General features: G+C 52.7%; 1 protein-coding gene across 1 annotated transcript; it reads right to left on the reverse strand.

Moving 5' to 3' along the window:
- Window positions 1–1073: 1073 nt before the first annotated feature.
- SLC35B4 (solute carrier family 35 member B4) lies at window positions 1074–16236 on the reverse strand. Its single transcript, XM_039711953.1, has 10 exons — window positions 16019–16236; window positions 10747–10860; window positions 10194–10296; window positions 8822–8871; window positions 7837–7918; window positions 5928–5988; window positions 5370–5479; window positions 5128–5203; window positions 4449–4524; window positions 1074–2301 (listed from the first exon to the last, which is right to left on the reverse strand). Exons 1-10 carry the CDS (start codon window positions 16093–16095, stop codon window positions 2070–2072), a joined length of 981 nt encoding a protein of 326 aa, XP_039567887.1. The 5' UTR covers window positions 16096–16236; the 3' UTR covers window positions 1074–2069.
- Between the last annotated feature and the right edge of the window lie 668 nt (window positions 16237–16904).

The raw sequence follows: 16904 nt of genomic DNA on the forward strand, positions 1-16904 counted from the left end.
AAAACAATCCCTGGATCCTACAATTCCCGGATCCCACAATCCCTGGATCCTACAATCCCTGGGTAAACAATCCCAGGATCCCACAATCCCTGGATCCTACAATCCCTGGGTAAACAATCCCAGGATCCTACAATTCCTGGATCCCAGAATTCCTGTATCCCACAATCCCTGGGTAAAACAATCCCTGGATAAACAATCCCTGGATCCCACAATCCCTGGATAAACAATCCCTGGATAAAACAATCCCTTGATAAACAATCCCTGGATCCCCCAGTCCCTGGATCCCACAATCCCTGGGTCCTACAGTCCCTGGATCAAAAAATCCCTGGATCCCACAATCCCTGGATCCCACAATCCCTTGATAAACCATCCCTGGATCCCCCAGTCCCTGGATCCCACAATCCCTGGGTCCTACAGTCCCTGGATCAAAAAATCCCTGGATAAAACAATCCCTGGATCCCACAATCCCTGGATAAACAATCCCTGGATCCATCCCTGGATCCCCCAATCCCTGGATCCCCCAATCCCTGGATCCCCCAATCCCTGGATCCCCCAATTCCTGGATCCCACAATTCCTGGATCCCACAATCCCTGGATAAACAATCCCTGGATCCAACAATCCCTGGATCCAACAATCCCTGGATCCCACAATCCCTGGATCCAACAATCCCTGGATCCCACAATCCCTGGATCCCACAATTCCTGGATAAAACCATCCCTGGATCCCACAATCCCTGGATCCCACAATCCCTGGCTCAAACACCCACGGACCCGCAGTCGCAGCTCCGGTGTTTCCCCGCCGTGTTTGATCCCTGCAGCACCTCATCAGTTGCTCCCTGCTCCCAAAACCCTTCATCCCAAATTTCTGCTGGCTTCCCCACCTCCCCAGCCCCAGCTGCAGCTCCGTGTGAAGATCCTGGAGGATGAAAATCAGGGATGAAGGTTCTGATTCTCTCTGGGTCCTTGGTGGAGCCACCACAAACAGCTGGAACATCACCTGCCCTACACCAGGCCAGCCTCCCCATCTGCAAAATCCCTGGAAAAATCCCTTGGGATTTGAAATTCAGCTTTTCCAGGCTTGGGAAAAACAGAAAATGAGGGAAAAAATGCTTCAGGATGTTGGGAAGGAGCTGCAGGTCCTGGCAGCACCACGCTGGCTCTGGGTGGGATGGAATTCCCTTTTCCCACACTGGGGTTTGGGGCTAAACCAGTGCTCCCAGCACATCACGGAGCAACTTCCTTTTCCCACTCTGCCTCCCAGCAAGGATGAGGAAAGCTGGGAAGGGGATTATCCCAGAGAGATGATAAAAATCAGCAGTAAAAATAGAGGGAAGAAGTTTGGGAAATGCTCAGGGAATGCCTGGCAGGGAGCTGCTGCCTTTCCATCACTTTGGGATTTTTTTTCCATGGTTTTTCCTTTGTTGTTAAATCCCCTTCATCCCTCCTGGATGCCTCAACTGGCCCAGCTGGGCAGGGACAGCACGGGAACAAGGTGCTGCTCCAGGAAAAGTGCAGGAAAAGTCCAGGAAAAGCAGCCAGGGGTGACACTGAGGGACAGGGAGCCTGTGCCAGGCTGATCCCAAGGGATGGGAGGAGAACTGGGCAAGGGAGAGGAAACGCAGCCCTCTCAGGATCCACGGGGCAGGCTGGAAGCTCCGGCTGCGGATGTTTCCCAGCTCAGGGATCAGGGATTCCCACTGGGATGGGGCTCAGCCATCGGCTCCAGACACCGGGACCATCAAAGGATGGCACCAAGCTGGCTCAGGGTGCAGCTGATCCAAGCCAACAGCAGGGAAGTTGGGCTTCCAACAAAGCTCTGGATCAGCTTCTCCTTAAAAAGGGTTATTCCAATGGGAAAAAAAAAATAAAATAAAAGGGAGGAAAAATTTGAAGCCTAAAAAAATGCCAACTCCCAGAAAATGCCCGGATTGTTTCTCCATGATCCAGTGGAGGATCCCCGTTCTCCCAGGAGCTTGGCACAGCCAACACCCCCCCTGTTATAAAAACACCCCGGGGGTGGGGTGGGCTCTGGAAAACACCAAACAGATCCCGGCTGAAAATCCCTGGATTCACTCCTCCTTGGGCCTCCGGAGGGGCCGCAGGCTGTTCCACACCTCGGTGTACATCAGGGTGCCCACGAAGACGAAGGCGGTGCCCAGCCAGTGCCAGCCCGTGAAGGGGTTCCGGAAGTACAGGATGGAGAAGATGAGGCTGACGAACTTGCGGAGCGTCACCACCAGGGTGACCGTCAGGGACGTGCACTCCGTGGTCAGGATGAAGACGCCGCGGATGCAGACGTACCTGGGCAGGAGGTAAGGGAAATCCCAAAGCTCCCAGGTCCCCCAGTGTGTTGGTAAAGGGGTGACAATCCCTGCCGCAGAGCCAAGGGAAGCTCCAGACTCCTCCATTTCCATGGAGAAGAAGTCCCAGAATCCCAGAACAAACCAGGTTGGAAAAGATCTTTGAGATCTTTGGACCTTTGAGGTCCAACCTAAAACCAAAAGTTTCCTTTCCCTGCATTTTTGGAGTTACAGCACCAGCAGCTCCCAAGGGCAGGAAGACTCCACGGATTTACTTCCTCCCAGGAGCAGGAGGTAAGGGACAGCAGGGATGCAGACTGGGAATTCCCTTTGGGAATGGGCAGCCTGCTGTGCATGGGGGAAACTCCCTCCTGGGATCAGCTGGGTTGGAACAGGACAACAAACTCAGGGACATCCCAAATCTCTCAGGTCCCCCACTGTGTTGGTAAAAGGGTGACAATCCCTGCCACGGAGCCAAGGGAAGCTCCAGACTCCTCCATTTCCATGGAGAACAAGTCCAGAATCCCAGAACAAACCAGGTTGGAAAAGACCTTTGAGACCTTTGGACCTTTGAGGTCCATCTAAAAACGGGAAGTTCCCTTTCCTGCATTTTTGGAGTTATACCAACAGCAGCTCCCGAGGGCAGGGAAGACTCCACGGATTTTCCTCCTCCTGAGAGAAGCAGGTAAGGGACAGCAGGGATGCAGACTGGGGATTCCCTTTGGGAATGCCAGGAGCAGGGGAAGCAGAAGTCCCAGAATCCCACAACAAACCAGGCTGGAAAAGACCTTTGAGACATCGAGGTCCAGCCTCAAAACCAGAAGTTCCTTTCCCTGCATTTTTGGAGTTACACCAACAGCAGCTCCCAAGGACAGGGAAGACTCCAAGGATTTACTTCTTCCCAGGAGCAGGAGGTAAGGGACAGCAGGGATGCAGACTGGGAATTCCCTTTGGGAATGCCAGCCTGCTGTGCATGGGGGAAATTCCCTCCTGGGATCAGATGGGTTGGAACAGGACACTACAAACCCAGGGAAACCCCAGATCTGATTCCCCTACTGGAGCAGCCGGGCTGAGTTGGACAACAGAAGCTCCAGACTCCTCCATTTCCATGGAGCAGAAGTCCCAGAATCCCAGAACAAACCAGGCTGGAAAAGACCTTTGGACCTTTGAGGTCCAACCTAAACCAAAAGTTCCCTTTCCCTGCATTTTTGGAGTTACACCAACAGCAACTCCCAAGGGCAGGGAAGACTCCAAGGATTTACCTCCTCCTGAGAGAAGCAGGTAAGGGACAGCAGGGATGCAGACTGGGAATTCCCTTTGGGAATCCCAGGAGCAGGGGAAGCAGAAGTCCCAGAATCCCACAACAAACCAGGCTGGAAAAGACCTTTGGCATCGTCGAGTCCAGCCTCAAAACCAGAAGTCCCTTTCCCTGCATTTTTGGAGTTACACCAACAGCAGCTCCCAAGGACAGGGAAGACTCCAAGGATTTACTTCTTCCCAGGAGCAGGAGGTAAGGGACAGCAGGGATGCAGACTGGGAATTCCCTTTGGGAATGCCAGCCTGCTGTGCATGGGGGAAATTCCCTCCTGGGATCAGATGGGTTGGAACAGGACACTACAAACCCAGGGAAACCCCAGATCTGATTCCCCTACTGGAGCAGCCGGGCTGAGTTGGACAACAGAAGCTCCAGACTCCTCCATTTCCATGGAGCAGAAGTCCCAGAATCCCAGAACAAACCAGGCTGGAAAAGACCTTTGGACCTTTGAGGTCCAACCTAAACCAAAAGTTCCCTTTCCCTGCATTTTTGGAGTTACACCAACAGCAACTCCCAAGGGCAGGGAAGACTCCAAGGATTTACCTCCTCCTGAGAGAAGCAGGTAAGGGACAGCAGGGATGCAGACTGGGAATTCCCTTTGGGAATCCCAGGAGCAGGGGAAGCAGAAGTCCCAGAATCCCACAACAAACCAGGCTGGAAAAGACCTTTGGCATCGTCGAGTCCAGCCTCAAAACCAGAAGTCCCTTTCCCTGCATTTTTGGAGCTACAGCACCAGCAGCTCCCGAGGGCAGGGAAGACTGCCAGGATTTAGGAAGGCAGCCCCAGTCCTGCTGGGGCACCCCACAAGGGCTGGGACGGAGGATAAAGGATACTGGGTGATGACGTTCATGAGGAGGTAGAACCACATGATGGGCAGGGTCAGGCCGATCAGCGGCACCTGGAACAGCTCTGCAGGGAAAAAGGGTGGGATGAGCTCAGGACCAACCATGATCCAGGACTCCCTGCAGCCTTGCACAGGCAATCCCAGAGGGAAAAATGGAAAAGAAGGAAAAATGTCAGCAGGAAAGCTCTGTCTCGCTCTCCTGTGTCAGAGCTCTGCTGCTGGAGGAATCCACTCTGCTCCCACAGCAAAAAAACCCCAGCAGGTCCATGCTCACATCCCTGCCTGAGGATGAAATCCTGGCGCTCCCACTTCTGAGCCACCACGTTCCTTTTTTCCCAGGGATCACTCCTGGATATGCGGCTGGTGCGTGGGAATTGGGAAGAAACTTGAGGTTTAATCATGGAATTATGGAATGGTTCCTTAAATTCCACCCCCTGCCATGGACAGGGACACCTCCCACCATCCCAGGCTGCTCCAAGCCCTTGGACACTTCCAGGGATGCAGAGGCAGCCCAAACTTCTCTGGGAATTCCAGCCCAGCCAGGAATTCCTTCCTGCAACTTCTCCAAAATCCCAAAGGCTTGGAACAGCCCAAGATGCCAGCATGCAGAACTGCAGGAAGGGAACTTCCCAGAGGATTTTCCAGAGGATGGGAATGCCCACACTCACCAGACTGGCTGAAGAGCACGGCGTGCTGGTAAATGTTGGGAGCCAGGAGCAGGAATCCAGGGAGTGGCAGGGCGTGCTGGGGGGGAGAAACAAAGCCAGGGTGGGATCAGGGGGTGGGAATCCACCCCAATTCCCTGCTGGAAAGCAGCAGGATCAGAGCAGGCTCCTCCCTGCTCCATCCTGGCAGGGTGGGACCCTTTTTGTGCCCGGACCTCGGAGCAGGGGGAGCCCCAGGGACTCACGTTGTAGAAGAGGGCTTCCTTGGAGTGCTTCCCAAATTTCTTGTACAGAGTCTCCTGGAAAATTCCCATCCTGGCAGACATCAGCAGGGCGAAGGTGAGGGCAGCAATGCCTGGAAGGGAAGCACAGCTTCAACTCACCAAATCTGGCTTTTAGGAGAAAAAAAAATAAATAAACTGCCCAGACTGGGTAAGAAAACTGATAATTCTGGGATTCAGGTCTCCAAGAGATCCCTGAAAAAAACTCACCAAATTTGGCTTTTAGGGGAAAAAAAAAACCAAACAGGCTGGGTAAGAAAACTGATAATTCTGGGATTCAGGTCTCCAAGAGATCCCTGAAAAATGCCAGGGATGCAGTTTGTGCCACTACTGGTAACAATCCATTCCAGATTTCCCACCAGGAGACCCAGGTGGAAGGAGAAAACCACACTTTGAAGCCTCCTCTGTGAAATCTGGTGCTGAAGGAACAGCTGGAGCAGCCCCAGCCCCTCTCCCTCTCTGCTTTTGCCAAGAGAATTCCAAGAATCCTGCCAGCATCCCAGAATTGTGGCCCCCACATACCCAGCAACCACCAGAGGAAGGCCTGGGGTCCCTCCTCTTCACTCAGGCTGGGGTCAGATGCCTGAAGGGAGACACAAAAGTCACCAAGAGCCACCAGGTCCCTGCAGCAGCCACAGGATTCCCACTCTGCTCCAGGGAATGCAGAGATTCCAGGGAAAAAAGTGTCAGAGTCTGAGCAAAGCAGGATTTTTCCTGAAAGGAATGGCCTGGATTGATGAGACTGAATTTTTTAGTTACAAAAATAATCAGTGGTGCTTTTCAAGCTCCCAAAACCAGCCCATTCCTGGGTTCCTGTGTCCCCATCCCATTCCCAGGTTCCTGTGTCCCCATTCCCAGGTCCCCATTCCCATGTTCCTGTGTCCCCATTCCCAGGTTCCTGTGTCCCCATTCCCAGGTCCCCATTCCCATGTTCCTGTGCCCCCATTCCCATGTTCCTGTGTCCCCATTCCCAGGTTCCTGTGTCCCCATTCCTGCATTCCTGTGTCCCCATTCCCAGGTCCCTGTGCCCCCATTCCCAGGTCCCCATTCCCATGTTCCTGTGCCCCCATTCCCATGTTCCTGTGTCCCCATTCCCAGGTTCCTGTGCCCCCATTCCCAGGTCCCCATTCCCAGGTCCCTGTGTCCCCATTCCCAGGTTCCTGTGTCCCCATTCCCAGGTTCTTGTGTCCCCATTCCCAGGTCCCCATTCCCAGGTCCCTGTGCCCCCATTCCCAGGTTCCTGTGCCCCCATTCCCAGGTTCCTGTGCCCCCATTCCCAGGTTCCTGTGCCCCCATTCCCAGGTTCCTGTGCCCCCATTCCCAGGTTCCTGTGTCCCCATTCCCAGGTCCCTGTGTCCCCATTCCCATGTTCCTGTGTCCCCATCCCATTCCCAGTTTCCCATGTCCCCATCCCAGAAATTACCATCTAGGAAGGAATAACAGCCCAGGCCAAGCCCATCAGGAGCTAAAACCAGCCCTAAAACCAGCCCTAAAACCAGCCCTAAAACCAGCCCTAAAACCAGCCCTAAAACCAGCCCTAAAACCAGGCTTATGGTCAGTAAAACTGGGAAAATCAGGCTGAGGGCCCAACTCCAGCTGGACTTGCCTCAGCTCCTTCCCTGAGCTCCAGGGAAAATCGGATTTCTCCCCCTCTGCGGACAAAACAGCTTTTATAGATAAAGCTTTTATACCAAAGCGTCAGCCCCAGCCCTGCTGGGAGCTGGTCTGGATTAACAGAGCCAGGGCTGCAGAGCCCAGCCCTCCCTCAGCCCTTCTGGGGGTAAAAACCCCTGAAATTTGGGGCAATTTGGAGCTTTGCCAGCTCCCTTTCATTTCCAGCCCTTCAGGGCTGGGTTAAGTGCAGCCACTTCTCACTTTGGGCCATTTTTTGGCAGCAGCTGACAGGCTCAGGCCCAGGAGAAGCTCCCACAAGGATTTGCTTCCCTCCCTCCTGCTCTCCAAGCACAGGCACTTTATTTAGGGATGAGAACAGGAAAAATGCAGCCTGAAAGGCAACAATCTCTTGTGGGATGGAAGGAGGGAAGAGTTCTGATGGCTTTTTCTTCAGGATTCACCTGAACAAGGCAAGGAAAAGCAGCTTCTTTCTGTTACCACTCTGAGGTAAAAAACAGATTTATTCCCAGCAAAAAGCAGTGTGAACAGGTGAAGAGACACCTGTAATGAAATTAAATCCCACGGGAAAGTAAAACCAGGAGGAAATCTTTTTTGGGAGCAGACGCGGAGGCAGGAAACACCTCACATCTCCATGAAAAATCAGGGAATTCCTGAGTTCCTGTGGGAACTCAGCACATCACTCCGGATGTCCAGAGCTGCCGAGACAACCCTTGGGGGGCTCGGAGGCCCTGGAATGTTGCCAAAAGTACCTGGTGGCTTGACTTTGATCGAGTTCCCCGTCCCCTGCCATCCTTACCACTTGCTTGGCAGACATGAAGGTGCAGGTGAAGATGCCCAGGGACACCAGGGCGATGGAGCTGTACTTGGACACGCTGTACCTGCACAGGGGACAAGGGACACGTCACCGGCCCCGCCTGGCCCTGCGTTCCTGCTGCAGGTATGGGACAGCAGGCACGTCCCAGCCCAGCCGGGCAGGGCCAGCAGGGCAGCTCAGCGCCTGGGGAAGCTCTTCTCCCACGTTTATCCCAGGTTATCCCAACGTTTATCCCAGTTTATCCCAACGTTTATCCCACTTTATCCCAACGTTTATCCCAGTTTATCCCACAAACTCCAGCCCTGACTCTGTGCAGGCACAGCTCAGCTTTTCTCCCCACATTTCTCCCAGTTTCTCCCCACATTTATCCCAGTTTATCCCAACATTTCCCACATTTCTCCCAATATTTCTCCCAGTTTATCCCAACATTTCTCCCAGTTTATCCCACAGCTCCAGCCCTGACTCCGTGCAGGCACAGCTCAGTGTTATCAACATGTTATTAATGTTATCAGCATGTTATTAACGTGTTATTAACGTGTTATTAACGTGTTATTAACGTGTTATCAGCATGTTATTAACGTGTTATCAGCATGTTATTAACGTGTTATCAGCGTGTTATTAACGTGTTATCAGCGTGTTATTAACGTGTTATCAGCGTGTTATTAACGTGTTATTAACGTGTTATCAGCACTGCTGGAGCCACAGTCCCCAGCAGAAGGAGGCCCTGAGCTCCACCCCAGCCTCCCCCAGGAGCTCTTCCAGAAGATCCAGGAGTGAACACAAGAGGCTGCAGCTGTGGGAAAATCTCTTCCCAGCCCAAAATTCCAGAGGTGGAGATGCAGGAGGAGCTATTCCAGCCTCTGTCCCAGTTTCCCATGATAAAAATCAGAATATTTAACAGGAGAAGTGAGGGCACAAAACACCCAGCAGGATTTAATCCGTGGCAGAGATGAAATTTGTGATTTACCTTTTCTTCAGGATGATGATCCCTAGGGCCATGCTTGCTATGAGAGAACCCTGGAGAAGAAAAAAAAGAAGGAAAAATTAAACCATGAGGTCAGCAGGCCAGAATTCCCCAGTTTGGGATGCTGATCCCACAGGGACACTGCAAACTCCGTGTGGGGGATGCCAAACACCACGAGAAACTCCAGGTTTGAAGCAGGAAAACTGGCAGGGAGAAGGAACAGCTTCCTTGAGGCTTTTGGGATCCTTCCTTGAGGATATTGGGAAAACTCCTGCCCTGAAAGGGCTGTCCCAGCCCCGGAGTCCCCATCCCTGGAGGGATGTGGCACTTGGGACATGGGACAGTGCTGGGACTGGGGGGATTCCATGAGCTTAAAGTTCTTTTCCTGCCTCATGATTCCATGATCCTGAGTCCCTTCATCCAGGAGAAGGGGAGGAAATGAGCTGGGTGCCTTGGGAATAAGGATGTGGGTTGGATCTCCTGGCCAGGAGATCTTTTTTTGTCATTGTGGCCAAATCCCAGTGTTTAACTGGGACCAGGAGCCCAGCTCCAGGGATTGACTGCAGGAGCAGAGCCACAGCTCACCTGGGACAGCTCTCCTCCAGCCTGGGCTGGATTTATCCTTCTGAACCTCTCCTGATCCCAGATATTCCACCCCCGGCATGTGCCGTGGGCAAAGAGCTCCCACCAGGAGATTTTGTTATTCCCAACAGCTGGGGCTCCACTTCCTTGGGGTTTAAAAGATCTTTCAGCCTGGCACTCACCCACACTTAAGTGCAGATGCAGTTTAATGTTGTTTTTTGGTTTATTTTCCCAAAGCAAAGACCTGTGCAGGTGGAATTAGGCCAAATCCCAATCCATGAGCTGTGATGTTCAAGAGCAGAACATGAAGCACGTGGTGGCAGGGAAAGCTGGAGCCCTTGGGCCAACCAGAGCCTGGGACTGCTTTTGTCACTGCCACTTCCCCCTCAGCTCTGGAATTCCAAAGCCTCTCTGAGCCTGCCTCCCTGTCTGCCCTTAATCTGGAATTTAATGATCAACGCCGTAAGTTTGGAGCTGAGCTTTGGAGCCAGGCTGCTCTCCCACCAGCTGGAATAATCCAGGATCTCCTCCAACAGGGGCTTGTGCCCTCAGGGCACACGGAGCAGGGACAGCTCCGGCAGAAAGGATGGAATGGGAGCCCCAGGAGCAGGAGGAGGAGGAGGAGGAGCAGGAGCAGGAGGAGGATGAGGAAGAGGAGGAGGAGGAGGAGGAGGAGGAGGACGAGGACGAGGAAGAGGAGGAGGAGGAGCAGGAGGAGGAGGAGGAGGAGCAGGAGCAGGAGGAGCAGGAGGAGGAGGATGAGGAAGAGGAGGAGGAGGAGGAGGAAGCTCACCGAGCGGAAGATCATGTGCAGCGGCATGGCGATGTTCAGGTTCAGGGCGTAGTTATTGACCACGCTGACGGTGAAGAACATGGCCACCATGATGAAATAGTTCCTGAAACAGGGAAAAACTCCTGGGAGATGGGCAGGAACCTCCCGAGATGCTGAGAGACCCCTCAGGAATGCACAGAGAGCTCCCAGGTCTGCCACCAAGCTCGTCCCCAGTGGAGAAACATGAAGTGAATTTGGGTGATTTTCCAGGGAATCTTTCCCTTCCCACCACACCAAATCCCAGGGACACAAAGCTCTTGAAGCACACCAAACTCTTCCCTGTACAAAACTCTGTTCCTGCGACAGGGAAGGATCTGATGGCAACTTCCCATCAAAAATTCCTGATAGATCAGTGTGGATTTTATCCAGCCTGACAACTTCCTACCATGGCTCTGCAGGTGCTGCAGGACGGATGGGATTGCCAGAGGACAAGTGCAAAATCCATTTTACGAAAACCTTTTTGGAGATAAAAGAGATCCAGGCAATTCCTGCTGGGGAAAACCTCGGGATTTACCTGATGGGGATGGCCGGGCGCTTCCTCCCGAAGTTGGCCTCGAAGATGAAACCTTCCAGGGCAATGAACAGGAACTGGGAGAAGGTCACGATGTTCCCACATCCTGGGAACTGCCTGCAGGCAGGGAGAGCCCAGCATCAGAGCCATCCGTGCAGAGCTCACTCTGCCATCCCAGAAAATCCCTCACAAAAAGTGACAATCCCATGGCTTTTCCCAGAATCCCATCCCTTTTCCCAGAATCCCATAGCTTTTCCCAGAATCCCATAGCTTTTCCCAGAATCCCATAGCTTTTCCCAAAAAGAGACCCACCCTGGAGAGGATTCACTCGGGGTTTGTTCACCTGAGCTTTGCAAACACCTGCAGGGTGTTTCCTCCAACATTTCCCAGGAGGAACTGGTCAGTGAGATCAGGAATTAAAAAAAAATCTGCTGGATGTCCCTCTTTCCCACGGGAAGGGGCTCCAGGAGGACTCTGTCCCTCCCTGAAAGCTGCTGGGTTTGTTAGAGGTCGGGTCATTGAGGTAATCTGATTTTCCAGGGGGAAAAGGCAGCTGGAAATTCAATATCCCTCATCCCTGCTGCAGGAGGGAAGTGCCAAGGTCAGGGCTGTGCTGGCAGAGTGTCCCTGGTTCACATTTGCTCAGTTTCCCCTAAAAAACCTTCAGCTCCCCTGGGATGCAAAAAAAAACCAAAAAAACCCAAAAAAAGACCCTTTGGTTGTCTAGAAGGGACGAAAACTCCTCACAGGAGCCCAAAAAAGTCCTGGCAGAAATCCCACGTGACATCCACGGATCTTGGATTTGCTCAGTTTCCCCTAAAAAAGCTTCAGCTCCCCTGGGATGCAAAAAAAAACCAAAAAAACCCAAAAAAAGCCCCTTTGGTTGTCTAGAAGGGACCAAAACTCCTCACAGGAGCCCAAAAAAGTCCTGGCAGAAATCCCACGTGACATCCACGGATCTTTTTAAGCAACTCCACAAGGTTTCAAACTCCACAGGGTTTTGTCTGAGCTCAAAAGGGACCCTCTCAGTCCCCTTTTGCCCCCCTAGAGGGACCCAGGAGTGCAGAAACGCCACCACCCCCAAAAAATCCAAGTGTTTGTCCTGTGGGAACAGGAATTCCACACCAGGGAATTCAAGCAAAGCCTCCCTGAGGAGCTCCAGGGAGCAGGGAAGGATTTCCTGGGAAGCAGAAGCTCAGAGGAGACAAGGAGATAATGAAAAAGCTCGTGGGAGATGGAGGGATTTAGGGAATCCTTCCCAGAATTCCTGGGAGAGTCCTGCTCCTCACGGAACATGCAGTTTTGCAGGATTCAAGCTGGGAAATGCCCTGGAAAACAGGAATTTCCAAGCTGTCTCCAACAAATTCTGCTCTGTCACCCCACAGAGCTCTCAGGAGGCACCTGGGGAATGCTGGGCTGGAAATATTCCATTTTCCCTGTTTTTTCTCAGGGAGGGGCACCCCCCCGAGCCACTTCCCACATTCTTCCCAGCTTCATTATCCATAAAACTTCAACCCAGAGGATGAAATGCCCTGGAAAACAGGGATTTCCAAGCTGTCTCCTCCAAATTTTCCTGTGTCACCCCACAGAGCTCTCAGGAGGCACCTGGGGAATGCTGGGCTGGAAAGGAAAATTCCATTTTCCATTTTCCCTGTTTTTTCCAGGAAGGCACCACCCCGAGCCACTTCCCACATTCTTCCAAGCTTCATTATCCATAAAACTTCAACCCAGAGGCTGAAATGCCCTGGAAAACAGGAATTTCCAAGCTGTCTCCAACAAATTCTGCTCTGTCACCCCACAGAGCTCTCAGGAGGCACACGAGGAATGCTGGGCTGGCCCAACAGCAGCTGGAAAAATTCCATTTTCCAGGAATGGGCACCACCCTGAGCCACTTCCCACTTCCCTCTGCCACTTCCCACATTCTTCCCAGCTTCATTATCCATAAAACTTCAACCCTGAGGATGAAAGGTCCAAAAGCTCCTGGCAGGAAGAGAAGGGACCTTGAAGCAGAGGCAGAAGCTGCAGGATTGCAAATCTTATCTGCAGAGGGGATCACAAGGAGCTGGAAACCTGGGATAACCCAAGGATAACCCAAGGATAACCCAAGGATAACCCAAGGATAACCCCAGATCCCACTTTATCAGCAGAGTTGGCACCCAGGGTTTTGTGCTGGCTGATAAGGCACAGCTGAGCATGGCTCCTTCTCTGGCTCGCTCAGATCCACCTAAAAAATGAGATAAATTTGGATCTGTCCACCCAAGATCTGCTTCAGCTGCAGATTAACCAAAAAAAGTCCTCCCAGGAAGAAGTTTCCCTGCTCTCTCTCCTGCTTCGCCACGTGGAAAGGGAGAAAATCTGATTTTTGGGCCTGATTTACAGCCCTTCCACTGCAATTTGAGCCCCTTAAATGAGGAAATGTGGGATTTCTTGTTCTGCCTCCACAGCCCAGCAGCCACTCTCCACACATTTGAAGTATTTTTTCTGCCCTCAGGCATTTCCAGACTAAACACTTCTCATTCCTTTGCTTTCCTTCTAAATCCTGAGCAAATTTCTTCCCAATCACCTTTGCTGCTCCTCTCCAGCCTGGTCACTGCCTTTTCCTGGGATGCTGCTCCAGGATTTTGCTTTTTATGGCAATATTCACCTGCAGGAGGAACTTTTCCTTCCAAAACCCAAACAAAATAATTGGTGTTACCCCAATTTTTGGGATTAAAGGGGAGCAGGGTAGGTAAAAGGGATTGAGCTGGAGGAATTTTTAGGAATGGAGGAATTTTAGAAGTGGATGAGAGGTGCTGCCTGAAAAGCAGCTTTTCCCTGATGGCTGCAGTTGATTTTCTGGAATTTGCTCCTCTGGGCTTCAGCCACTTTGAATAATTCAGGTTTTGAACAGAGCCAAATGTTTTGGTTTTAGTTTGCTTGGAGGAGACACGAGTGGCGAAAAAACCCCAAATCCAAAGGGGTTTTTTTTGCTTCCAAAGGGTTCATTCCTCCTCTGGCACTCAGGCAGAGATTGGATTTTCCTGAGAGGAAAAACAACTCCTCACACAGGGTCTCTTCTTCCAGGAACTGCTTCTTGATTTTTCCAGGGATTGTGCACCATGTTGGAGCAGATATCCCAGCTGCTGGGCTTTGCACTCCCTTTTTCCTACAAAAATCTGGGATGTGGATGGGCTGGGAGGGATGAAGGGCTGGGTTTGGGAGCTGGAGTGGCTCAGGGGATGCAGCCCCACGCTGACTCACTGGGATTTTACACACAAACCAGTTCAGGCAACGCTTCTTTTCCAGTCAGGATTTCCCAGCTTTCTGACCAGCCCTTTCCAAATCCTCCTGGCCTTCCTCCAGCAGGGTGAGGAAACTGAGAGCCCCAAAAACATCAGGGTGAGTGAGGAAACTGAGAGCCCCAAAATCATTGGGGTGAGTGAGGAAGGTGAAAGCCCCAAAAACATCAGGGTGAGGAAGGTGTGATCCCCAAAATCATCAGGGTAAGGAAGGTGAGATCCCCAAAAATATCGGGGTGAGGAAGGTGAGAGCCCCAAAAACATCAGGATGGGGAAGGTGAGATCCCCAAAGTCATTGGGGCGAGTGAGGAAGGTGAGATCCCCAAAAACATCAGGGTGAGGAAGGTGTGATCCCCAAAATCATCAGGGTAAGGAAGGTGAGATCCCCAAAATTATCAGGATGGGGAAGGTGAGATCCCCAAAGTCATTGGGGCGAGTGAGGAAGGTGAGATCCCCAAAAACATCAGGGTGAGTAAGGTGAAATCCCAAAAACATCAGGGGGAGGAAGGAAAATGATCCCCAAAAACATCACAGTGAGGAAGGTGAGACCCTCACAATCATCAGGCTGAATGAGGAAGGTGAAATCCTCAAAATCATCAGGGGGAGGAAGGTGAGATCCCCAAAAACATCAGGGTGAGGAAACTGAGATCCCCAAAATCATTGGGGTGAGTGAGGAAGGTGAGATCCCCAAAAAATATCGGGGTGAGGAAGGTGAGAGCCCCAAAAACATCAGGGTAAGGAAGGTGAAATCCCAAAAATCATCAGGGTAAGGAAGGTGAGATTCCCCAAAGACATCAGGGTGAGGAAGGTGAGATCCCAAAAAACATCAGGGTGAGTGAGGAAGATGAGAGCCCCAAAATAATCAAGATGAGGAAGGTGAGATCACCAAAATAATCAAAATGAGGAAGGTGAGATCACCAAACACACCAGGATGAGGAAGGTGGGATCCCAAAAAAAATCAGGGTGAGTGAGGAAGGTGAGAGCTCCAAAATCATTGGGGTGAGGAAACTGAGATCCCCAAAAATATCAGGGGGAGGAAGGAAGGTGAGATCCTCAAAATCATCAGAGTGAGGAAACTGAGATCCCCAAAAACATCAGGGGGAGAAAGGTGAGATCCTCAAAATAATCAAGATGAGGAAGGTGAGATCCCCAAAATCATGAGGGTGAGTGAGGAAGATGAGATCCCCAAAAACATCAGGGGGAGGAAACTGAGATCCCCAAAAATACCAGGGTGAGTGATGAAGGTGAGATCCTCAAAATCATTGGGGTGAGGAAGGTGAGAGCCCCAAAATAATCGAGATGAGGAAGGTGAGATCACCAAAATCATGAGGGTGAGTGAGGAAGGTGAGATACCCAAAATCACTGGGGTGAGGAAGGTGAGATCCCAAAAATCATCAGGGTAAGGAAGGTGAGATCCCAAAAATCATCAGGGTAAGGAAGGTGAGATCCCAAAAATCATCAGGGTAAGGAAGGTGAGATCCCAAAAATCATCAGGGTAAGGAAGGTGAGATCCCAAAAATAAGGTGAGATCCCCAAAACCACCAGGATGAGGAAGGTGAGATCCCCAAAAGCACCAGCCTCCAATGTAGGAATTCAAGGGGACTCGGTGACTTTGCAGCGAGCGGCGATCCCGGCTGGAAAACATCCCAAGGTTCCGAGCTCGCGGTGCCAGGTGAGAGCATTCCCGGCTGGCTGGCCCTGCCCGGCATGGGGACACCGCTCCTTGTGCCCGGACAGGTCACCCACAGCCATAAAAATACCCCAAATCCCCCCCAAAACCCCCCAAATCCCGATCCGGGCGCTGATGCAGGTCTGGGCTCCTCCCTGAGGGGCACCGAGGCCTGAGGGGTAAAACCCCCTCAGTGCCAGCCCCGCACCCCAAATCCCCCAGACCCACGCTGCCACTGCGGCCCCTCACACACCCTGAGGGGGGATCACCCCGATCCCATTGGAATGGGCTCCCCTGACCCTTTATCCCCCCCAGACCCTCCCCGCACCTGGCCAGCAGCTCCAGGAACACCACGTTGCTGCAGCAGCCGCCGAACACCAGCCCCACCGCCACGGCCGGGTGCATGGTGTCGCTCCGGGCAACGAGGCGGCGTCCCGGGCCGCGGCCGCATCCCGATCCCGGGACTCTGCTCGCTCCCGGCCCCGCCGCCCCCGCTTCCTCCGGCCGCCGGTAGTTCGCTGTCCGCCTGCCCGTAAGAGAACTACAACTCCCGGCGGGCTCCGCGCCGCCTCAGCGCGGCTCCCGGCGGGCGCCCAGCCGCGGGGCATGAAGGGAGTTGTAGTTCTGGGGTGAAGGGTGTCATGGCGGCGCTGAGGTGGCGTCAGGAGGAGGAGCGGCTCCAGCGCTGGTTGTGGGGAGGAGCAGCGCGTAATTGACTTTTTGGGGTTATTTAGTGACCCCAAAACGCCAGTTAAAGGCAGGTCCTAAGGATGCCGTGCCAAAGAACTGTTTCGCTGTTCAAAATAATAATTATTATAGATAGGGAGAGCTGGGGGCGCTCACCTGGAGAGGAGAAGGATCCAGGGAGAGCTTCCAGCACATTCCAGGGGCTGGGTGCTCACCTGGAGAGGAGAAGGATCCAGGGAGAGCTTCCAGCACATTCCAGGGGCTGGGTGCTCACCTGGAGAGGAGAAGGATCCAGGGAGAGCTTCCAGCACATTCCAGGGGCTCCAGGAGAGATCCCTGGGATGAGGGATGGAGGGACAGGAGCCAGGCCAGTGCCATGGATGGGATTTTGGGAAGGAGGAGTTCCTGGCTGGGCTGGAATTGCCAGAGCAGCTGGGGCTGCCCCTGATCCCTGCAGTGCCCAAGGAAGGGTTGGAGCAGCCTGGGACAGGGGAGGTGTCCCTGGAATGAGCTCTGAGGTCCCTTCC

Source organism: Passer montanus, unplaced genomic scaffold, assembly GCF_014805655.1.
Source record: "Passer montanus isolate IOZ18808 unplaced genomic scaffold, ASM1480565v1 scaffold259, whole genome shotgun sequence".
Taxonomy (NCBI): domain Eukaryota; kingdom Metazoa; phylum Chordata; class Aves; order Passeriformes; family Passeridae; genus Passer; species Passer montanus.

Bases quoted from the DNA above. Each gene is read 5' to 3' on its own strand.
- SLC35B4 (XM_039711953.1), bottom strand. From the start codon at position 16,095: ATGCACCCGGCCGTGGCGGTGGGGCTGGTGTTCGGCGGCTGCTGCAGC. The intron at 7,919-8,821 runs GTAAATCACAAA...TCCCCTGTGCAG, and splicing joins ATCATCATCCTGAAGAAAAG to GTACAGCGTGTCCAAGTACA. The intron at 5,989-7,836 runs GTAAGGATGGCA...GTCTCCCTTCAG, and splicing joins TCATGTCTGCCAAGCAAGTG to GCATCTGACCCCAGCCTGAG.